The sequence below is a fragment of the Ischnura elegans genome, chromosome 9, assembly GCF_921293095.1.
Source record: "Ischnura elegans chromosome 9, ioIscEleg1.1, whole genome shotgun sequence".
Taxonomy (NCBI): domain Eukaryota; kingdom Metazoa; phylum Arthropoda; class Insecta; order Odonata; family Coenagrionidae; genus Ischnura; species Ischnura elegans.
The window spans coordinates 33,279,693-33,305,353 of record NC_060254.1 but is presented as its reverse complement, the minus strand read 5'-3'; the positions used below and the strand labels follow the sequence as shown (position 1 = coordinate 33,305,353).

The 25,661-nt window shown below is 38.5% G+C and overlaps 1 protein-coding gene across 2 annotated transcripts in view; it reads left to right on the top strand.

Annotated features, from left to right (window-relative positions):
• Positions 1-20,750, top strand: part of LOC124165506 — a 228,823-nt gene extending 208,073 nt beyond the window's left edge. For both annotated transcript variants that reach the window (XM_046542948.1, XM_046542947.1), the window contains one exon: positions 18,436-20,750. In XM_046542948.1, the coding sequence (XP_046398904.1) occupies positions 18,436-18,584 (149 nt within the window). In that variant the 3' untranslated portion in view covers positions 18,585-20,750. The remainder of the gene's footprint in view (positions 1-18,435) is intronic.
• The last annotated feature ends 4,911 nt before the right edge of the window (positions 20,751-25,661 follow it).

Below are 25,661 nucleotides of genomic sequence, written 5' to 3'. Positions count from 1 at the left end.
CAAGGCGTTATCTTAAGTGTGACCGAATACAGGAGACTAGGAAATATGAGTCACATCTCCTAAAAATAGAAAAAAAGAGGACACATGTAAGTAAAGTTCATCCAAATTTTATGATTTAATTAACAGACGTTACATTCCCACCTCAATACTTATTGCTATTTGTGAAAATTAAATAGAGACCAGGAACTAATCTGGAGGTCCGATTTTCTGTTAACATCTAAGCATTTTTAAAAGATGGTTGTTCCCTATATGTAGCAATGCAGAGTTCCTTATATCAATTGAACATTATTGCAGTTTAATTGAAATTTGGCGATCGCGTGACTACGTACTCTCTACACTTCGGCTATATAAATACATTTAAAAAATACATAGAAATATTAATCCGCACGCTTAGTACCTCCCTCAGATCTTTAGATCAGGACTTGATGATGAGGCTCAGCTATCGAAATCCGAGGCAAATATAAGAATTTATGTCGATTTTGCTCATTTATAGCATCATAAAAAGCTTGGAAAATGTTTCAATTCGTCTTCTCGGTGAATTATCCTTGGATCATAGGGAGAAGTATCACAATTTTACAGCATGCAAATTGACCCCAAACGACCCGAAAAAAGTTTATGGCAGGATGAATTCGCATTAACCTGATTTTTGGAACCTTAATCATCTATTATCAAAAGAAACCGCCGATATTCCAGCCCTCGGAATGAATGTCGTATATTTAGATACCTCTCTTTATCACCCATTTATTTTATTTATAAAAATATCACTGTATATTCTGTATTAAATCAGTGAATCATAATCTTTCCAAGCATGGAGAGTATTTTCGAAGGGAAAATACAAATACTGACCCTCCTCGTCATAACCGTGATTTTTATCCAGTTCAAGATAAGTATTTTTTTGTATTCACTTTACAGATAAATTTGTAATTAGTTAGGCCATGAATCAAGAGGAAACCAAGATTTTAATCCTAGACCTTTTCAAATTTCCGCATTAAATTTAGTTTGCTTCGGAGTCATGTGATTTCAGTGGTGACCTCGTTTTTGAAGGAAAACAACGTTTGTCGTAACGCCGTCATTGAATTTTGGTGGCTATTTGTTTGAACTAATCTTAATATTTTATTTTAAATGCTGAACAACAATCTAGATACAGTTAAAATCATAATGAACGCTACAGAATATGTCATTGTCATCTGGTTCTTAGTCATCCTGAAAATTTCAGCGTGATAGCTAACCCGAAAGTGGGTTAAATTGAGTTGCAAGATTTGACACGGATAAGATTACAAAAAACAATGCGAGTTTATGAAAACGTTATGCTAACGGTTTCCACCAAGTTTTACTCGGTTTTCGGTCAAGTGATATTAACCGCGGATCGCGAGCGTATATATCAGCGGTAAGGAACCAGGAAGAAGATGAGCTGAGGCAGCGTCGCTCTGGTGACGGAGACGATGATTCCTCGCTCGGCGGCGCATTCAACGGGCCGAGAGAGCGGGAAAAGTGCGATAGCAGCGCCGCGACGTCGGCGGAGCGAATCCCGCCATTTCGAACTCGGGGAGGCGAGAAACGACGCTTCGCTTCTCTCTCCTATTGCTGATTTTATCGCCGCTTTTTCGGGTGGGTGATGACGGCGACGATCTCAATTTTTTCCTCCCTCCCTTTTTTCGGCCGATTTTCGACGCTCTTTTCGTCATTTTGTCGCTGGCGGAAGGCGAGCGCGCGTTCCGCGTGAAAGACGTCTCCAGCGAATTATGGCCGATAAAAAAAGATGAATGCAAGAAGTGTCCCGCGCCCCTGCGATTTACTCCGCCGTAAAATAGCCTCAATTCAGCCGGGGTCAAAGGAGCTCCCTCTCTATCATATCTCCGAGCAAAAGGGAAAAAACGTAAGTTAACTTAATACAAATATCATAATTTAATGAACAGGGTGATCGGAAAATCACTGATACGCAGCCATTGGCGTTATAGAGTAAGTTATTCTTAACAACAAATTACCTAAACATTTTTGCTAAGTTGCATCATTTCCAGAACATCGGTGTTTCAGTATCCCAACGACGCTGGTGTTTCAGTAGCGCAAACGGCAAGAAGCAAGTCCGAAGATCTTTGGTTCGAATGGCGCTCTATGTTCGAATTGGTTCGAGGGAAAAATTCAATTTTTCGCTTTGTCTAGCCGATGGTTCGAAACTATTTTCGGTTCGAAACTACGTTCGGTTCGAAACCACTTACGGTTTGACAACACCGCCTCTCTGAGTACGTTCGTACTCGCCCACTCTGTGCTCTGATAGGCTAACTTCAATCACGAATACCTCGGAAATGGAGCTTTTGAGCAAAAGATGTTTACGTAATTTGTTGTTAAGAGTGACTTACTCTATTACGTCCATGGTAGCGGATCAGTGACTTTATGACGACCATGTATTTTATGAATATACATCAATCATGGAATTCGCCATTAAATAAATCTTTGACTTAGCAGGATCTCGAACCTGGATCTCCCGAATGCTGATCATATGTGCTAGCCAGTTACACCGCCAAGAAATCTTCTCAGAGCGAACTTCAGGATGGCTTTTACCGCACAGGGTGTTGGATTCATGCAGTCACCAATAGGAAATAAGGGAGTAGCTCTTGTGTGAACGGCCGAAAGGCTTATGAATCGTTTTATTATTGCTACTTTTTTCAAATCATGATGTTAATCGCAACATATATGCCATTAGTTTTAAAGCATCTCGTCCTATAATTTCAAGATCGATTCTTAGAGTTTTAAATGTCTTAAATCTAGAAATTTACGCCACACGTTACGCATTCAAAATGCTAGAAACCTACGTCACAAGTGCACTCTGTGTCACAGGTGGCGTAGGTCGTGCTTTTGGCTAGCACGCCGGACCGGTAATAGGGAGATCCGGGTTCGTGTCCCGACTAAGACATATATTTTTTCACGGTGGAATTCATCCATAGTGTATATAAATGAGCACCCGTGTGCGTGACTGCGTACAAAGTCACTCGTTTCATGCAGTACTTTAATTAACATACATTACATTCTTTCCTCAACTCTTATTGCTATTTGTGAAAATTAAATATTGACAAGGAACTAGTCTGAAGGTGCTATTTCCCGATGAAATTTTAGTGTTTTAATAATGAAAGTGAGTAGGCCTTATGGTGAATTTAAGAGGGAAGCAAATGAAGGTGGGAAAGGCTGCCAGAATGCTTCTTAAGTACTCCATGGAAACCTACCTCATACGGTAGAATACTATTATAAATTAATTTTAAAAAATGTAGTTGTTCTCCCTCCCTATCTCTATCCCTTACCCCTCATCCCCACTCCCCCGCTCGTGCAAAAATCCTCAGCTGGCTTCCGGCCGCCCAAAACTTTTTTTCGGATGAATTTTTGAATTGGATTTATATCCTTTTGTGGCGTAATTGATGGCAACGATTAAAATCTTGGGTTAGAAGTCGCTCTTAATTGATTTAACGGGGAGAATTTCTCAAGGTCTTGCTCGTTGGAACAAAAAGTGATTGAAAACGATCATCGTTACGACGCATTCGCACGTCCATTGTTGGCTCTGATGAGATTTTCTTAACGTAATCAGTTCACCTGTATTTTACCAATCAGGAGTACTTTGTTCTTTTCAAACGATCACGATCGATCCCCTTTCTCCATGAAAACAACCTAGGTCAGTGCTGTGTGTTATCAAAGGCAAGGACTTAAAATTACTCTTAATTGATTTGGTAGGTTATTTCTGAAGGTCTCACGTACTTCGTAAAAATAAATTCTAGAATAGCTACCGTTTACCGCTGTAGTCGGTCGTCTTTTCAAGCTCATTTTTTGTATGAAGTAGGGATTGCGAGTTCAACTCAATACCCATTGGCCCATTTCGAAACCAGAATAGCTGCGATGTCTCTAGAAAATACAAATAAAAAACCTAGTTAGTTCAGTTCATGATCTAATGAAAGGGTGAGTCATGCGCTTTTCATGGCAAAATATTTGCAAAAGTTCGGAGCGTACGGTCGCATCTGCGTAGAAATTCGAAGCTTGAAATAAGTGTATCTTAATCTCACCAATCAGGGCTGCTTCTTCATGAATTACCGTTGCGACGATTATCTCCCTCAAGAAAAAATCTTATAAACTTAGTTTAGTTAAGCGAAAATTAATTAAATTAATTAGTATGAATAAAAACAGTTAAACCCTTGCGTTCGAAGCATCTCTTCTTTGAATCCGTGGGGTGAATTTATTAAGGTCTTGCGTTTGTCGTGGGGAAAATTCTTGGATAAGTGGCGTTAATTTCGTGGTATTTGAAGTGCTCAGTCCATGAATGTATTCGGAGTATTTCGGAGTGTTAGCTCCATGGATATTTCTGCGTGGACTTCGTGCATCTTTATATCATTATTGGAGCCCATTTTTACTGGGAGTCATTTTACCTTCCATCTACGCCTCCCAAGAAAGAAATGAAAAAATTTAGCATGGTACAGTACTCAACAGCAAGAGTTTAACTCGCAGGCTTCAGATAAGTCTTAATTCATAATGGTGAGTCAAGCGGTATTCGTGGCAACACTGCTTCGGTAGCTATAATTTGGCTCGCTGTAATCGATCGTAACACAATGGAAAGTTCTGTATAAAATCAGTGCATCATAACCTAGCCAAGCATAAGGAGTATTTGCGAATAGAAAAGACCAAAACTGGTCCCTCCTCGTCAGAGCAATAATTTTCATCTATATCATGATTAAAACTATGTTTATATGAAAGATAAAGCCTGAGATTTTATACAGGAGTGGGGCTATTAGAAGTTAATCTTAGGTAATCAAGAGCTAAATTTCATAACTTTTCGAATTCCCGCAGTAAATTTAATTTGTCTCGAAGTAACGTGATTTCAGCTGTGACTTCGGTTATGGGTTACTACAGTACCATTTCCAGGGCTGTTTTATTTAGCCCAAAAATGTCTTATCATGAAAATAGGAAATGGTTTTTTAGGTTGGTAATCCTGAGGCATATTTATGTGGTCACTATTGCCGACGATAGTTTCGGTGAAAATCAATTGTTGTCAAATGAATGCGATTGAGTGGCTTGTTCTCATTAAAACGTCATCAAGGTAAAAGGTGGAAAATAAATGTACAGGGATCTCCCAAACTCGTTACGTTGACTCGAAAAGCCGAAAATCTGCACTTTTTTGCGAAAATAATGTTTGATGTGCCAAAATTTTAATTAATTCACACAATCCCCCTGGGTGTGCCCAAGGCTTTGCGGACTCTCGCGATGACGTCACTCGGATCTTAATCCCTCAATCATGCCGTAAGCGCGTTCCCACACGTCCAGTGTCGTTTACGGGCAGGCCTTTAATTAATGGCGGAGCTCGGCCATATTGGACGACCTGCCGGACGGTGGCGTTGGCTCCCGAAGTAAAGGCTCTCGGTGACCCTGACGATTTTTATTCCCTACGTTAAAATTTTCCTCAAAAAATTCTCGCGAGTTCTTTTTTTTACGATGTGTTAAGAAGAAGTACGAAAAATATATCACCTCACCAAGCTACTTCCCCATATAAATTCATCACTAGCACTCTGCCAGTAAGCCTGAATTATAGGGTCACTATATCTGCCTTACTCTATTAACATATTTCACACATTGTATAATTGATGGAACTAATTTTAACAATGTCATTTTTCGGTCTCATTTTTTATAATTAGCCATTATTAGAGATCAAAGCGGCGTAAACGACCACTCCTAGCAAAATTCGGGTTTTTTATTGACTAACCAACGTATTCAGTAATGAAATAATCGCATAATCATTGACAATCAATAAACTCCCTAATATACTACTGATTTTGAGAAAAATCATATTTGTACCATAGTACATTTCGAATAAAATCGTTTAAAGTGTCGAATTGCGCAAAATTGAATACTTCATTTTGGCAATACGTGTCTGATGATTGATATTCGTATCCAGCTTAGTCCTTGCAAAGCATAAGAAACTCCAAGAGCAGGAGAAATTGGTACCTTATTCTCTCGATCCATTACTCTTTGCCCCAATTTGTGCACATCTGGCTCATCCTTGGAGTATTTCTGAGGAGGAAGATATCGTGAGGTCTTCCTCTCCAGACGTGAACTTCCCTAACGTAAAAATCCTCTTTAGTGGCCTCCCTCATCCCCATAGTGCATTTGGAAATACGCTTCTTTTCTGAGGCATAGATGCATAAAGTGGCAATACCTTCCCGCGTGCTGCTATGGACGTTTCCTACAAATATAATATTTCTAATAGAAAAATAATATTTATATTTCGTCTCTTCGATGTTGCTGATACAAATAGCCTTCAGCCACTGATTTAATGATTCATTACGACACGACGGTTGGTTTTAGTCTTAATTATTTACATAATTTTTATATTTTTTTATAAAATGGTAATTTTATTGAGACACTATAATGCATATTTAGTTATACATTTTTTGTATATTTTATTTGTTATTCGTTCATACTATGGACTCGAAGACTGGGTATTATAATGATCTTGACTGCTTTTATTATGTACAGAATGTAATTAACTGAAAAAAAAACGCATTGTTTTGCGATTGTTCTATATGCTGCATGTGACATAACCATGAATTACTTCATTTTGATTTCATAAATAGTTCATTGATAGGAATAAATAATTTTGCTGTGAAGAGGAGATAATACTCCCCCTCGAGAGGTTTTCTTTAGCTTCTTTTCTGATGCACTACTTTTTAAAACCCTCGCTATCAACTTGAACTTTTCAGGGTGTACAGAGGAGGCCCTTGTGATTATTGACCTATATTTTAAAGATTAAACTTCTATCTCAGAAAAAAATAATAAAATACTGAGGAAAAATTGGCATGCATACAATACAGATAAATGTTCCCAAGGATCTATTTCACATGCCTTGAAATTTTCAAGAGGTTGACTTAGGTTTTAAATAAGTAATACGTTGGGAAAAAAAGGTCAGTAGGGCAGAAGTGTTGCGTCCTCTTATAAATTTTAGTTGTACTCTACGAGTAAATTAATAATATTTACGCGGAGCTAGTGCCCTTCAATGTAAATTTTGTGTGTCCGCATACTTTATACCTGTTTGGCAACCTCAAGGACAAGGGCCTGATGAGTAAACACCGATTGGTACGAATTTCATTATGAATTATCTATCGGGTACGCAATCAGCTTTCCATAATCATCGCTTTGGATGCGTGATTTTCAGTGTTCCGGCACACACGCCATGAATCATAAAGAGGTACCAGATCGATATAATGAGTTTTAATTTAGCCAAGTGTTGTGTGGAACTGCTCCTCAACTGTTAGTGGACTCGCAGCTGGGAAAGCAATTAATTGCATAATGAGAATGGAGGGGTCTCACTCATTTACAGCCTCTCCGGTAAAAACATCAGTTGGTCATAAACGCTGAGCCGGTTTTTATAAGGGCCGACCAAATAAATTCGCAGGCATACAGCCCTGAATAACTTTCGTAGCGACCTTTATCTCGTGCGCGTGGTGGGAGTGGTGAGTCACATGATGTCCCCGGAAAAACATTTGGGCTTCCTTTAAAGCCACTCTCTCACTCTAGCGTTTTCGGCTCGGGTATTCATTTTTATTTCGCAACGCCCCAAAACTTCCTTCCGGAACGACTCCTTGAAGTACAACATCGGATGTGGAGCCATCCAGCGTTATCGAGGAAATTTGGCAGATGCCTGCCTCAATATAAAAGCTCGCCTTCCCGTCCCTGAAGTTCATCCGCGAATTTTACGCCCATTCGGGTGTATTATACGTTTCAGTGGGAATTTCGGAGGATTAGTTTCAGTAAAATGAATCCTTCTATATGAATTGTACAGAATATGACTTGCTTATTATCTCCTCTTATTAAAACTAGCATTTATACCTTACGGAATGTTGTAGTGAACATAATTAATGAAATATAGCTATACGGAAGAAGGCTTTGCCCCGCCGGTCTCGGTGGTTGCGGTAGGGTTAAGTCCTCGCCTCTCACACCGAAGGTTGCGGGTTGAAGTTCCGCATGTGTAGGTTACTGTAAACGGCATGTAAACATAAAATGCAAGGTATGGATTTTCGTGTACGTTAAATTGTTAAATGCTATGGACATCCCGATGTTAAGGCCTAATAGAGCCATTTCCTAGGTTAAGCAATAAATAAAAAATATATATCATTGAAGCGTATTTAGTTGCTGGACAACAATTATTATTGGGATAATTTGGTGTAGTTCTTCTATTTATTCTTGTATCAGAGAGTTATATCTAAGTTTTTCGTTACATCCTTCATCAATTTTCATTATTTCCATTGAGAGGTCCTCATTTGCTGTTTTTCCTGTACACATATTTTAAACGATTATCTTGACTGGGCCATCATATATTACGATGTGGTCGATTATGTTATCCCATCTTATTGTTGAAGGAGTACATTACATCTGCAGAAAGCATGACAATTACCCTCCTTTTAACCTTATATTGGCCTTTTACGCAGTATGTCAATGTGTGTTTGTATCCCAAGGAAATGTTAGATCTGTGCAGTCATTACGAGGCACTATAAATTTTAGAGTTAATTTTGCGGAAAAAATAGTTTGAAAAGGATGCTTTCTTCGATTTCTCTTCTTGAATTTTTTTTCTTGACCCCTAAAAGAAAGATATTAGTGAAGGGCTGAAAATATTTGCCCATTATCTTCGTGTAAAAGTGTTATGTGTCTCTGCATTTATGTATGTAAAAATATGTATGGAATATGTAGAGTAATATAAGAATATATGTAGAGTAATAGAGTAATGTAAGAATATAAAAGTATGGAATGTAGAAACTTAATTTTCCACTGCGTACCTGTGTAGCATTTGTTCGTTCATACTAAAATGTTTATTTATGTTATTAATTCATTACATTTTGCATATTTTTCTTCGTCATTAAAAAAATTGATTTAACGGTGAAGCATAGGCTCAGTTTATAACTGTTAACTTCAGGCTTAACGACGATAAACCTTTCCATTATGGAAAATAAAATAATTAACTTTGCTAGGTTCGCTAATATATTTTAAAACAGCACTATCCGGGTTTCATATCTTAGAAAACTCTAAAAGCCATAACTTGAAGATTTGATTGTGTTAAGGAAGCCGAGTAATACTTTTTTAATATATTAGTGAACCTAGCAAAGTTTATTGTTTTATTTTCCATTTATGCTTATTTGTTGCCTTTCGTCCACCCAAGTAATGTACCCAGGATGACATTGGCACTACCATGGAGTTCAGCACTTAAAACTCCATTTTTAAGCATCAGCATCTTTGTGATGCCAAGAGCCGACTAAGTTTTCGCATGAAAAGATCCGACGAACTTGGAGGGGCTTTAAGTAGATGATGTGGTATTCATGACAGATGCCCGTTGATATTCAAGCCAGGAGTTTTGGAAAGCTTAAAAAGAATTGGTGAACTTTATTGACGCATGAAATTCTTGTCACGACCTCGAACCACGGATCATAGCCTTTTTCCTAAGCGTTCTGCATGATAGCCAGTTACTTTGAAAGGTATTACATTGCGTCTTTCAAAATAGTCCTCACGTTTTATTATTTAGAACCTTAATGTATCATGTCTTAAAAATTTTATATCCAGAAAGTGGAAATTAAATTTACACTAAGTTAAGTAATGAGTTACATTTTTATGACTATATTTGAAGTGAAAGGTGATTTTTGAAATTTGTGCGAATGCCTTACTCTGTGCACGAGAGATGACATATGTTTAACAGATCCCTAGTAATATGTGCTGTATTGTATAATTTTCAAATGCTACCAGAAATTTGCGAAGAGAGACTAAATGGTTGCGATATTGGAGATTTCTTCAGTTCACCCTGATCGAGCGGAATTCTGACTTCTGATAAGACCTATCATCTCATACACGGCTGGAAGAGAAAATGGGGGACCATGGTAGTATGATTGACACACTTTTACAGCGATAGATAGGTTTCCCTAAAGAAAAAGTTTTCAAATGATTACTTCATATAATTCATTGTCTCTGACGTGACTTCATGGAATCGACTTAGCATAATTGAATTTTTTTTTTTAACTGGTTGAGCGGAATTGCTATTAGTTGCTGCGTATAGACTAAAGGATAAGGCAAATTTCTCCCATATTTCGGATTTTATTTACCTGCCCATCTCTCTCTCGCTGTCTCTTGATGAAATAAATTGATACACCACTCTGTGAGGCAACGTCTATAATTCTTAAGGGCAACGTCCCAAAGAATTGAGCGGCTTTATTTTGTATAGATTCCCCTCATACTCCACTGCTAGGATGAAAAGCACTGAAAAGAAGGTATTTTGTTGTCCTGTTTGTTGCATGAATTTAGGAGTTTTCCTGTTACTTTCCGTCGCTAATATTTCGGAAAGTGGAGAGCGTTAGCAGCTGATAAAAACTACACCTCAAGGTTTCTATCACCTAGCAATATTTGAACGAGATCTGTTGATGACACTGGAGGGACTTCCCTTGTTAGGCTTAAGATTTGCGAGGGATCGGGTTGGTTTAGTGGCTAGAGTGTGGGCATCCCACCCCATGGGTTAGGGTTGAAATCTCGGCGGTGGCAGAGAATTTTCCGGGACTGCCCGATCCCTGCTTGAATGTTGTGTGGAGGACATTTCAAGCGCAACACTCCGTCCGTCGGATGGGACGTTAAGCCGTGGTCCCCTTTGTGCCTATCGTTAAGTGCAGGCTAATGCCTACACCGGGTTTCTCTCCACCCTTCCTTACCTACCCTACCCTCATGGCGCAAATGACCTAAGCTGTCGGTCGCCTCCACCATACCTTAAGATTTTCTGTACTCAGTACGACGATGGCTGTACTCTTTGATGCCATACCGACTTCATAGAAGGGCAGGTCCCCTTCAAACGTCCGGAGTGTTTCGCTGATCCATCATTTTGACGGCTCTTGAGACCCTCGCCTCTCTCTCTCCACCGCCAAACTCTTCCCGTTCCCTATCTTCCCGCAATTCCTGCCGTCGATAAGGCATCGGTTTCCGGTCCCGGGCGTCATCCGGCATCGGGGATAGATGCTTCGGGGTTCGGATATATGCAAAAAAGGGGGAAGTCTGCATACACCCCCTACCCGCCACCCCAAAAGCTCTCGTCCTTATCTATCTGGTCGGTGATGGGACGTCTCTTCGTATACATGGCTCGGAAAAGAAACGGTGAAGGGTGATTGGATTATCCCCACTCTTTTACTGGTAGGGGTAGAGGGTTTAGGGCAGAGCAGTGATCTAAAATATGTACAAGGAAATTATATACAAGGCTGAATACTGTTTATCTGGATTAATCCTGTCTTTTTGTCTAAAATAGTATATCGGAACGGCTTGAGTTATCTTGAAAGCCTTATATAATCATGCTCTTAATAATGCTTAATCATGCATTAAACTCATCCCCAGATTGCGAATTCGTTAATTAAGTTATTCCTAAATGATTGTAATTTGGGTGTATATCATATGAACGGACGCGCTTTGAATGATTTTTTTAATATAGGTACCCCAGGGCATACACCCGTATGTCATTCATTGATCATCATGAGCCGCGAAAGCTTTAGGAAAAACTTTCTCCCTATCATCCAATTGGGTATCTCTGGCTTTGCAGATTCACTCTGGTACCTGCAGATTATTTTATGAACCTCAAGACCCTCGACTGCCACCTACAGATCGAATCGCACAACTTTTCGTAATCCTATGATAATTTTAAGATTTTCAGTTGAATCCCCCCGAAGACTTTAGGCATATTTTTTTTTTATTTTCCCGTTTATATGATCCAGGAGTATCCCCATCTTTCAAGTACGAGTGTTTCCCTCCTCCCCCCTGTATTGTTACACTCTTTTTGAGGCCATGAGTAAATCTCATCTATAAATTCCTGACCGTCTGGAAACTTACCCGTCCAAAATCGCTATTCTACGTTTCCCTTTAAGCTCTTGTCCTTATTTTTCTGGATTCTGATAGGACCTATCATCTCATACGCGGCTGGAAGAGGAAATGGGGGACCATGAGAGTATGATTGACACTCTATTACAGCGGAAGATAGGTTTCCCCACCAAAGAAAAAGTTTGCATACGACCACTCCATATAATTCATTGTCTCGAACGTGACTTTATAGAATTGACTTAACATAGTTAAATGTAGAACAAACTTTGTAATTTCACATAAATTTAATGTGTCAACCTAGGTTTCCACGTGGTGCGCCACCATCTGGTACATTTTTATAGAAGAGAGAGAATAAATAATCACATACAAATTATTTTTTTAATCCCAAAATTCGGGGAGACCCCAAGGGATACGGAGCGACTATTGAAGAGCGACGCGTTCTAGTGCTTAAAGAGGTAGCTAGCACAATTCATGGAACCGACATAACGTAATGAAACGGGTTTCGGGTTGGGGTGGTACCTAGAGTGTTGCCATCCCACCCCATGGGCTCGAGTTCAAAACCCGGCGGTGGCAGAGAATTTTCAGAGACTGCCCGATGCCTGCTTGAATCTTGTGTTGAGAACATTTCAAGCGCAACACTCTGTCCGTCGGATGGGACGTTAAGCCGTGATCCCCTTGGCGCCTTTCGTTAAGAACAGGCTAATGCCGGTTTCTCTCCACCCATCTTACCATACCCTTGTCTCATGGCGCAAATGACCTCAGATATCTGTCGCCTCTTTCGAATACTATACCATACCGTAATGAAGTGTAAAAAAAACCTTGATTCCATCATAAATTTAACACGGTACGGCCTAAGATTCGATGTGGCACCTCATAGGTCGTACATTATTAAATGTAAGTGGGATTACGATTTTTTTTTGCATTTCATCACGTTAATTCGATTCCTTGGAGTCACGCCTAAGACAACGAATTATATCAAGTGCACCAGTGACGCAGTGAAGGCAATATTGTTTAGAAGACTCTGTATTAAGTACCGGAACATGTCCCTCAACACTCTCTCCACAGTCGCTGCATATCCTTTGGGATCTTCCCGAACTTTTTGAATTTTTTAATAAACAAGTTTGTGTTTGGCTATTTATTCTCTGCCTTCGATGCAACTTTACCAGATGATGACGTGTCATCTCGAAGTCCAGGTCTTGCAGTATTAAATTTATGTTTAATTACAAAGTTTTTTGCATTTAATTAGGCAAATAATCACGTTAGATCGTATTAACATCGTGTTCTTATTTTCGTACAGAATTTAGACGTTGCTTAAACATTTGGTTGCATAATTTTGATCTTCATTCCAAAACGTATAAAATATGAATTCCGAAGTATGGCTTGCTATTTTAGTGTCTATATTATCAATTTACACTATCTCATTTTTCATCATAATTCATCCTTTTCTATGATTTATACATAAGGCGTTTCTCCAGTAGCACTGATTGCCTGATGAAATTAAAATTTCCATTTCTGAACTTGCCTGCGGAACGTCATTAGGTAAAGCTTTAAGTTTTAGGATGAACATGTTTAAATAACTGCGCACACTTAGTACCCGCGATAAAGTATACGATGCTCTTCACTGGTAAAGAGAATAGAGTTCGCGAAAACCAAGTATACGTTTTTGTTGCGAAAATCGGTTCTTAAGAACCCAACCCACGTTACATTTGATTCGCGCTATGAAATATTTTTGCACTTCTTTCCCATACCTAACATATAAATTCCTCACATTATTAATTTTGAGCAAAAAATATGCAGACTGTGGAGTTACATTCCTCTCTTAAAACAGAGAATTTATATCAATTACCGGCTTTTTAATTAGAATGTTATCAATTCAAAAGCGCTATCATTAATTATACCGCAGCAATAGAATGTTTGGAGGATTACTTGCAAAGGGTCCAAATGGAAAGAAAAGGTCATGGAGAATAAATTTCCGTGGCTTTTGAGATATTAATTTTCCCGAGTTATGTGCGGTATGCAGCTCATAGAAATCCAGCGAGCATTTCTCATTAATCCCTTCGCTTTTGGGACGCTAAAATCTGAGCTACAGTTGAATTAAGAGTGGGCGAGTGAGAACTCGCGAGTTGCACTGAAAAAGTAACGCTGCCTTGAATGACCTGTTGGCATTTCCCATTCGAGTCGCGGTAAAAGAGAATGAAACCTTGGAATTAATTACATAAATCCGGAAGGAAATATTAAATGAAATCGTGAAGTTGCACTACCTCAAATTATTTTATGATTTTGTATTTTATAACCGTGTGGGATTACCCATATTGCTTGAAACAGGTGCCTAGAACTGATGAAATCATTGCCCTTATAATCAGGGGTGCCGACTTACAAAAAATATTGGGGGGACCCAAACCCCGGTAAATTTTATAAGTTGTGAATTTTAAGTTTTTTAATTATTTTAGAACGGTCATATGATCAACATTAGAACCCTGATCACTCGAATCTCGATATTGGGACACTTCGGGGAAAATTGGCAAGCCTGACACATTTTTTCTTCACATCTGTAACGAATTTTTGGGGGGGCTCGGGCCCCCTCAAGCCCCATGGAGTCGGCGCCACTGCTTATAATATGGTAGTTTCCTTCATCAAAGAAAACGAAAGGCATTGATTGCGATTCGTTACCCACCATTACTGTATTCATAATATACAAATTATTTCGTTTTAGAAATACCGGTTTAGACGAATGTCAATGGTCCATTTTTATCCTCATTTGAAAAGGGCCAGATTGGCGCCCATGCGATGCCACTCCACGTGACGTCACAGAGACCTAGTTTCTATACGAGAAGATAGGAGTTATACATCGTCTGAGGTTACCAATGCATGCAAGAGGCACAGAGCTCAGGGAAACATGTCTTAATAATCACTTATTAAAACTGGCTAAGGTCGGAAAGTTTTCTTCATTTGATAAGGTATTAATAATACTTATTTAAGCCAAGCGCTACCAGCCAGCAGGGTACTCAGCTACCCGCTAGCAGCCTGCGTCGTATCAGCGCTCAACTCGCCTCAAGGTCACCTCACAGGGCGGCAGCGAGAACCAGAAATACGTCACACGGAGAGATTTCCCGACATTCATACTTACGCGTCGCGTTTTCGCGCGCTTGAAAATTTTCACTTTTCATTTAATCGCGAAAAATAGATATCGTCATTTAAAAATCTAAAAGCGTGAAATACGTACTTCAGGAGTAATAATCTTTCGATTTAGGCAGTAAAAAAATAATAGGAAACCACCCTATTATCTACGAAATTTTCTCGTGATTGCTTGTACACAGGTTATGTTTTTATAACCGTTCTGCGTTGTAGTTCTGAATTTTTTATGCGGAAATTGAACGCTCTTAATTTTACCTTAGCATATCCTTTGGAACTTTTCCAATACAAAAGACCGATGACACTTTGTAGTCATTATGCATATTGGAATGAAATGAGTTTTGGAAATGCAGTTAAAAAGTCTCAGGAGAGATTCGAGCAGGAAAAAGAAAATCAAGTTTTTATCTGTCGTTGATCGGATTCCTTTCCCGATCAATTCAGGTGATTACGCTTTCTGAGAATCATATGCAGTAAATGGGCAATCCTTCTTTAAGAGGTGAAAATGTATGCATGCATGCAAAAGTTTCTATTTTTGTATTCTGATGTTTAGGGCCTGTACTCAGGGCGATTATCAAATTACTTACTTACTCGGTAGTGCCGTAGTATTACAGCACTGAGACAAGGGTAATATCATAGATTACGCTCTCCACTCGGGTTAATTGGAGTTTCCTCCAGTAGAAAGAAACTTCCATCGTTGCTAAAATTCCAGAAAACTAGTGTCTTCATAACATTAGTGGCATGGGAATATTACTTGGGGAATTACCTGGTTAAATTTCAACCAATGTGCCTAACATTACATCAGACTTTACATTACTGCCAGTTTTATTTATTTTTTGCAAACAGAGTAAATTTCAATAGGTCTGGGTTCTGCTTGGATGGGATTTTATTTAAGATAATACCTCCTTAACTATCTATCTATGTATCAATGTATCATATTAGGTAACCAGTATTAAGTATTTAATATATTAGGATGTTGTTATTTAAAAGTACTAAAATTACTTAAACTACATATGCATTGATTTCCTTCCCACTAAAGATATAATCTGTGAACCCTACTACAAAAAGTATAGTAACTATTCCAGCATTGAGTGTTAAGTGTGACAGACTATAAGCCACTGATTTTATAGCATTTGTTATGCAGATGTTCATAATTGCTCGCCTCATTTTTATAAAAATATTGTCACTTAATATAATACTTTTATTCTATATTCAGCATTCGAGTTTACTTTTCATTCAATTATTCTTTTCGTTGCTGGTGAAAATCTTCTCTTCTAGTGACAGCACTCCTTATGATTTCCTGCACTTTTAAAATCGTATTCTTTTTCATTATTGATGCTAGCAGTGTCCATCTGCGTGCTCTGCTACCAGGTTGACCTTGTTGGGATTACGGTTGTTACCTTGTTGCTTGTCATGGTCCAATCATGCGAATCATGGCCCAATGGCGAGAATCATGGGCCAATTGCGAGAAATGGTCTCAGGGAATTTGGGGGACATGGAACTAATTGTGGCATACCAGTGCCTGACTCTCTTTTGCAAGGGTTTTGCTAAAGATAACCACTTCAGTGGAGAGACGGGAATTAATTGTAACTTGCCACTGTTTGTCTCCCATTTTGAGGGTAGGCTGTTTTTGGTCTGTTTTTTGCCCGCAACTTCACGCAATGTCGAGCTTCAGCGCAGTCTAAAATGTGCGTGCATATATTCTGCATCGAATGCAAATTACGCGATGTATTTTCCAAATCATGCATCGCGACATGCGATTACAATTTTACCCGTCTCTCGAAGTGCACCTGCGAGCAAGAATTTTTTGTTTGCATTCAATGCCAGCCAGTAGCGGATCCAGGATAGGGACAAGGGAGGGTCCTAAGTATGGGGTAAACTCCCAGAAGTATTGCGGGTCCGAACAAAAATTGCCATTCTATCTAGGGTTAATTGGATGCTCAAGGGGGGGGGGTATAGCCCCCTTATCCCCCTCCCCCAATAGATCCACCACTGACTCCAGCCACGAATTAACTTCCTGCCACTTTTCCGCTGCGATATGGTGAACGTCCGTCACCCAAGCTTCGCTCTATCTTCCGTCGGCGGACTGCATTTTATTTTCGCATTCAATGCGAGCGGACCACTTCGACTCAAATCCACGAATTCACTTCCTGACACTCTCGGCGCTCGCGATCGCCGGTGCGAGGCAGAAGACCACGAAGTTTACGCTTGAAGCAGACAGATAGACACGCAACAAGCCTAATATATATAATATAATGATAATAATTTTATTACTCCACACACAAGTTACATGGCAATAGCAAAATTGAGTAATTTTAGGTAGCCGCGTAGGATAACCTGTTTTAGGCTACCATCCAAAAAATAATACATTATGCTTTACTTATAGTGTAGCTCATTTTGTGTTACCTTAGTAATCCATGCTAACAAAGCTTACGTGCGTACATAAAAATAACAACTAAAATAGTATTTATAATTCATTTACATCAATATTTTATAACAACATTTGTTCTACACTTTCTTTAGTGAGAAGCAAAGAATGTGTATTTTGCAAAAACTTTTTCAAAGACTTTGAAATAAAGCATGACTGGGGTAACAAATAAAAAACCTTTGGTCCTACATACAAAAAGCATATTTTAAACAGATTCAAATTTGGTTGTGGTAAGGGCACACTTATTTTACGCAGGGTAAAGGGAGAAGGCAGGGACTGAAATATTTTAGAGCTACCACTTCTAGCATAAAAACATCTTAGTGCCTTATAAATATATAGATACCCCAACGGAAACAAGCATAAATGAAGAAAAAGTGGGAAGGATCTTTCAAATCTGTCCTTTTTCAAAATAATACGTAAATATAGATTGAATATTTTTTCATCATCATTAGTCAACAATCCTAAGATTGGTTTGACGCAGCTCTCCATTTCTCTTGCAATGAAGAAAAAGTGGGAAGGATCTTTCAAATCTGTCCTTTTTCAAAATAATACGTCAATATAGATTGAATATTTTTTTCATCATCATTATTCAACAACCCTAAGATTGGTTTGACGCAGCTCTCCATTTCTCTCTCCTATCCGCTAATCTTTTCATAGCTACATATTTCTTCTCTTTTACATCCTTTATAACCTGTCCTATATAACTCATTCGGGGCCGTCCCTTGCCCTTCTTCCCTTCCACCTGTCCTTCTACGATAGTCTTCATCAGGCCGTCGTGCCTCAAAATGTGGCCAACTAAGTTGTCCCGTCTTCTGCTTAAGGTTTTCACGAGGTTTCTCTTTTCTCCCACTCTTCTTAGCACTTCCTCATTACTTACACTGTCAATCCATTTTATCTTCATCATTTTTTTCATAAAATGGTTATTTATTTCTGAGCAGAGGATAAAAATTTAATTTCTTTAATGCTCTTATAGATTACCCAGTTACATAAATAATTAAATATTCATTTGTTTCATTCTTCCGCAGGTCGTGGCATGGGCGGAGTTGGTGGTGAGGAGACGCACAGCCTTTGGACACCACGAATTCGTCGCCTAAGGTTTCACCCCCGTCGGAGGTCCTCCTTCTACAAGAACCTCAGTTCACTGTGCTGCATCTGCAGACCCAACTACCTGTGATGGGATTATCATGGGATCCGTGCGCCACGATCCACTGCATCTGCCCGCGAATGTGCTGATGCGTCATGATTTCTCTGGATTTCTATTTCCTACGGGTTACTTTTTAGATACACTTACTTCCAACCCAAAATGCAATAATTTTAATGCCTTTTGTGGCTGCTGAAATATTTCACTTCAAAATATCAACTATTTAGATATTTCTAAAGGTTTATAACACAGAAAAGTGTATAGGTGCTGAAGACCACACAAACCTTTTTTACTGCAATAAAATTTATTTTTTATTTTTACATAAAGAAAGTTGATAGAACAAATGTAAAAGTGTAGCATACTTCAATATTTAGTGAAATTTCTTTGAGTGCACTGGTGTTGTTGCACCGTCTGCATTCTTCATGTAGAAGGAATTGTTGATATTCCACTAGTATAATGACTGAAGGAGCGAGCCCTATTTATTCTCAAACTCAAATGTGATCTAAGCAAGGAAATTTGGCTAGCAGTTCCGGAAAAAAATGAGCTGTCCTGGATTTTCCTTGTGATTAAACACCAATTATAGTGAATCAAACTGAAAATATTGTTAATGATGACATTTTTGAAAGTGTGATTTGTGAACAACTCTTTAGCCATTAATGCTTCACCTCAATTTGTCACGACACAATCATACACCATTATTTATGCAGCACTTTCTTTTCCCATCATTTACAATAACTGTAAAAATACTTCATTTTTCAAGTTCTAACGTTAAGATGAATTATGTGTACATAAATATATATATATATCCATCGTGATAAGTATTGTCAATTTATCATAGTGACACTAAAGAGTATTTTATAATTCATTGAAAGTGAACCTCTATCATTATATCTTTTCAGAGTAATATATATATAAATATATATGTTTGTTTAGTGTTGAGAACACTGGTTCATAGCTCTTATAAGCAACAATCATGTGGATCATGATGAAAAGTGCAAAAAATTGTGCATTCTCATTTTAGTTGATAGTGGGCAATATCAAAAGAATGATATATTGGTATTCTCCAGTATTTATTTGAAAAATGTTTCTATGCAACATTGTTAATAGTGATTACGAAAATATATTAAAATATCAAGTTAATAGATTCAAGGTATATTAACTACCTGGCAATACTTTATTAGGTACCTATTTAACATAGAGCGTAAGCATTCACCACTACTCATGAATACTGGTCCTTACTCTAGGAGGGCATCATATATCATATCACAAGGGCAATATACATAATTGTTAAAAATATTTATGTGTAGCCTATGAAGTTCTAGACTCCCTGATTTCATTTGTTAGACCAAAATCCATTATTTGTGAGTGAAAAAAAAAACAGAATTGTTTCTTAGTAGAATGTATAATCCTCAAAGAATTATGTATCATTTTCATGAAAGTTCTTGTACTGTCCACGATTAAGGAATCGGCCCTGAGATTGAACCAGGGCTGTCCATTTTTTTGTCTTTTAGCTGAGATTTTATGTGAATCATTAGTTTAGTAAAATGAAGAGCAACTTTACTGGTAGAATATTTCTCATAACTTCTCTCAGTTTTCTGTTCTGAGATGTAAACTTTGATATGTGGTTCAATTTGGATATTTATTGATAGCATTAATGCCATTATACAGCAATTTATACATTATTATGGCATGGCTGGTAGAAGTCTAGTCCAGCACGCGATGAGGGTAACCTTAAGCCTGCAATGATTGAAATAAATATCTTCCGATGGGATGAATCAAAACTGCCGAATTAAGTTAGATTGATGTTGACAGATCTCTACCCTATTTCAATCTCTCATTCATCTTATTCAAAACTGACCCTTTTTGACCATGTTAATGTCCTTACATTTTTTCTTACAGGGAAATTGATTAATTAGGTAGGTTTAATATGAAATAGAAGACTTGAATGTGTTTCATATAAATCCCATACATACATAAGTAATTTTAAAAGGACAGCCCTGTGTTATACAAAAGGGTGCAAACATTCCATTTTTGAGAATAATAATACTCTTTATCAATAGATATGTACCAAATTAACAGTATTTAATACGCCTATCAAAATCATTTAAGCGCTTGTTAATATTTCGGAATTCATATATTGACGTTGCCATTGATTTTAATTATTTTTTTCTAATTATGATGAAGAACATATTGATAACACGGAATACCAAAAGTTAGTGTTTTATTGATACATGTATATTTATGAAAATGTTTGAACGAAATATTCTTTATATTTTTTTAAGATGTTCGTTGATTTTAAAATGTTTATTATGCCAGAAGCTGTGAAATAAATTTAACATTTTGTGTTGTTTGTACTCCTATAAATATATCTATATATTTGTTGCATATCTGTACATATAGTAGGTATTTGCAAACATTGAGTAATTATTATTTGTCAAAATATTGTGTAATTCAAAGTGTATGGTAAAAATAAAATCCAAACTATTTAACTGATTCATGCTGAATGCCTATATCTACCAGTTTTTCACTGGGATCTTGGTTTGATTATATCAAGTGCCTTTGTTGTGTACTCTGCTTAGGCATTCCGTAGGATTTGTACAACCCGATTTATCCCTCATCAGTTTTATGAAAAAGCACTTTTCCTGTCATTGTGAAACACTGCCTCCAAATATAAGAGACAATTTGGCCTGCATTAATACATTTCCAAATTTTATATTTTTGTTTAATTTTTTGGGAGGGTCCTGTCAGTTAAATGATTTCTTTTCTCACATATTACTCTTTCCCACATCTCAACGCTTTCATAGTTGACCAAAACTCCTGCCACTAAAATGCAAAAAGGATGCTAAACCTCATCGTCTTAGGCTAATTAATCTACATTGTCCACACAAAGTTATTTCTCAAAACATTATTTCAGAGCCGTACATTATTCAATTTTTACAGTTAGAGGAGTGCTTCTAAGCATTTCATCAAAACTTCGAGTTTCGAAATACAAGCAGAGCAGATCTATATATATACTTTTATATTCCCAAATGCCAAATGGCAAACTTTAAAATGTCTCTCAAATAAATGCAATTTGGGAAGTTCCAATGACTTAGCAAATGCATGATGCTGGAGGAATGTGAAACTGCTGCATTTCTCTCTATTTTAGCATGTCTTTGATGCAAGGATATTTCAGACAAAAGTAAAAGGTAAGGTACAATAGTGATCTTGTGTATAGTGCGAGGGTCGGCTACTGGTGGTTAGTGGGTTACATACCAACCTAGCCATCTGAGCACGGAGCGTGCAGATACTTGCCAATTTGGATGTGTGTCCTGCAGCCATAAAAAGACTGCTAACCCCTAGTGTACAGCATGCGATGTGGCCCTCGGAGAAAGACAGGCCCCCAATAAGGGTATATCACACACTGATGGAATAGTATGAGGTGAGCTCTTCTCCCAATTTACCATACCTATCTTCAGTCTGAATCCCTGAATGAGTGAAGGCTGCAGAAAAAGGTATTCTTCACTTGGTTTTCATCATTATTCTGTGTCATTGAATAATTGTAGCAGCATCATTCTAAGTTTCGACCATATTTTTATTTTCCCTCATAAGTTTGCCTGTAAGCCTGAATAATCAGTTAAAAATAAAATATTTTTGCTATAGTATTAGGTTAGACCGGCTGGTTTTGGTACATGTATTTTCACTAGGATAGTGTGGCCTATCATGGAGTTGCATTTATTTTCCTTGAGACTTTAACGTTTTTCTGATACACACTCCATGTTGAGGGTATCCCTCTTCTCTATGTCAATTTGAATTTCCTACAATACTACCTGGGATATCTCCACTAAGATAGTGTGGCCTATCATGTTGTTGCATTTGGCACCCCCGACCCCGGCGGTAATCCGTATTTAGATTCTGTTCATTATACCTTTGCGGGTGAGTTGGTGTAACTAAAGCAAGTTTGGGCGAGGGGAGGGAATGTTTCTTGACCCGTGAATTTCCCTTTGCCAATCAGCACACTGATGTTGTGCTTTGCTGATACACACTCCATGTTGACATTGATGCCAGCAGGACAGCCGGCTGAACCAGAAGTAGTGATTGGGACTTGGGCCGATGGTGAGGCCAAATCACGTGGAAAGTATTTCAGATCCATATGGATGCATAATTTGCCAGGAATGCACTAGGAATCTCAGGATTAAGTGTCCAGATCAACTTGTTGTCCATGCATTCAAGCTTCATCTCCTTCATTGATTGGTTTCAGAAATATTCTCGTCCTTGGAGAAGGATTATACACTAGGTTGAGAATTCTCTGCAACCAATAAGTCAAGAAATGAAAAAAGAATATAATGAAATAGTCAATGATGATGTCCTTATATCACTATTGGCAACCATTTTACTACCAGAGGTTGCGTGAGGGTTAAGGGCCCCTGCGCACTAGTAACTTTTACAAAGCGACTATTTAGTTGCTTTTTGGAAGTTCCAATGAAACACGCGGCATTGACTGTGACCTCGCGTATGGGCGACTTTTTAGTTGCGGCAACTAAAACTTCGCCCTTGCGCGAGGCCACAGTCAATGCCATGTGTTTCGTTGGGACTTCCTCAAATCAACTTAATAGTTGCTTTGTAGAAGTTGCATGTGCGCGGTGGCCCTACACGTCACTGAAATGTGTATCCGTCAATTCAGATAACTATTATCTGTTCATTTATGTTTGCGGGTGAGCTTTCCTGAGAGCCCGGACACTATCGGAGGGCTTCGCTGATGGGGGAGGGGTAATACCGAGAGAAAGAGCGAAGTTAACGTTGCCAAATGTACGTAGCCACCCTATTTTGTCACTGAAAACGTGTGAGTACACAAGCATTTTGAACCCGGCGCCGAGACAATATACCTACTTATTTGGAGATTATTAAGGATAATCCCTTAACAGAATCCCATAACATTGTCAGCCACCACGCTGAATGAGGCACCGTTGGTAAAACTTAACGACATACAAGGATAACGCAAGAGTAGAGATACGTTAAAATCTCACTTTCATTTTTATTTTATCGCACTTTTAATAACAGTTTATCGCATTTTGTAACGTCTATTTTTTTCATAATGAGGTAGATGACGATAAAATGTAGTGAAACATAGTTATATGACAAAATACAGAATATTTTTAATAATTATGTTGTAGAACCATAACAAACCAAGGAATAAGACATATAGTGGCGGAGGTGTAGCTTGCCCGCGCCCACTTGTAGTTCGCGGCCACGTAGAGTCCCAGCCACCTAGCAGCTGGCCAGTCGCTCGTATGCTTTAAGCGGTGAGTGTCGGCGGAGCATTTAACCTGCACTCCGCACAAAATGTACGAATTTTTCCGTCGAAAAGGCAAATTTGCGTACAAATATCATTAAAGTCCAGTCATCGCATCTATGTCGCATTTATCGCATTTGCGATTTTCACGCATCTCCACGCCTGAGGTTTGGCAACACTGCTCCACGAGCATATAAACGATGCTAACGCGACGGAGGTCTGAGAGCGACTGAATTTCCGAAGCGTAAGGACACGCCAGCAGTCTGCTGATTGGCAAAGAGAAAGTCACGGGTCGAGAAACATTCCCTCCCCTTGCCCAAACTTGCTTTAGTTCTCACCCGCAAAGGTAAAATGAGCAGAATCTAAATACGGCTAACCGCCGGGGTGCCAATCTACTTATCTTCAAATTTCCCACCAAATGACCCTCAATGGTTATGAGGAGTAAATAGGTCGCTAAATATTTAGCCAGACCACGTGGACGACCGGCGCACAGTGGTCCCAAATCGAAAAAAGCTGGCCAAAAGTCGTTTTTTCGAAAAATTTCAAGGAATTTTTGAACCTTATTTTCGGATTTTACAGGATATGGTCTACAAAATACACTACTAAGTTAGTATTTTTGTTCATCAGAGCGGCTGCAGTGATCCGTCAAACATGGAGCATTCACCGTAAAAATCACAGTTGCGTGAAATCGGTCGATTTTGAGGATGTTCAGCGTCATGCAGGACAACCTTTACGCGATATATTTGGCCAAAAACATTTTTAACTACAAATATAAACATTATTACATAGTGGGACATAAATTTTATTCGGATTTTACTATGTTTACTATTTTATATATATTTTGTAACTTTTAGTGTTTTTTACCCGAATTCTCAAATAAAATGTACAATATCGTTTAGAGAGGCACGTGAATGCGCGGTGTCTTTTGCACCAATACAAAGGGAAAAGTATATGCAACGCAGCAGTGAAGAAAATTTTTGCTACTAGTTGCTACTCTGACCTCAGCATTGATTTAACTATAATGATGCAATGCGCTGACGCGGACGGCGGCCTGGCTGGCGCGTGGTAGGGCTCGAGGAAATCCAGTATTTATGGGTGTTATTCAACATTGTTGGATATTTTATTTCTACAAAAAATATTTACCCTATGAATAAACATGTCTTGTCATACGTAGAACGTATTATCATTAATAGTTTCCACTAGACCTTACCTTTTATTTACGCGTGCCCAAGCTCTCATAAAAATTGCTTAAGGACTCGAGTGGAAGGATATATTTATGGAACGAAAGTTCGCAGCTGTGCTTATAGTAATCCTCAAAAACATGAATGCATTCAAAACAAAAAAGAATCCCTCAAATGCTACTCCACCCTTTCCTTCCGTTAGACGGGTTAGTTTTCGCCCTCACGCGGCACATTGTCCCTCTGTCGCCTCCTTAGCGGCCTCCTCAACCACATGCAGGGCAAACGACGGCCGAAAAGGCCTAGGCTATTGATTGCGCCCAACCACCGCTCTCTGTACACTTGTTATGAATTGCACTTTGGCCACCGGGGATGAACGGAGTAAGCCTTTTCACCTATCAAATGTGATATTTCCTAGAAAATGGAGATAATAGCATCGCGAACCTCACACTGTGGAACCCCCAAATTACTTCTAGACATCGCTTGCCCGAAATTTTCTCGCCAAAACTCAGTTTTACTCAGATTTTGCCAAACGAAAGACGTGAAAGTTAGTTTCCTCAAGTGTGAAGATCGAGTCTTGAAAAAGTCGAGTATCCACGAACTTTTTAAAGAAGACTTGTGGGGTTGAAGAAGAGTGCCCATAGTGTTTTAGTTCGATAA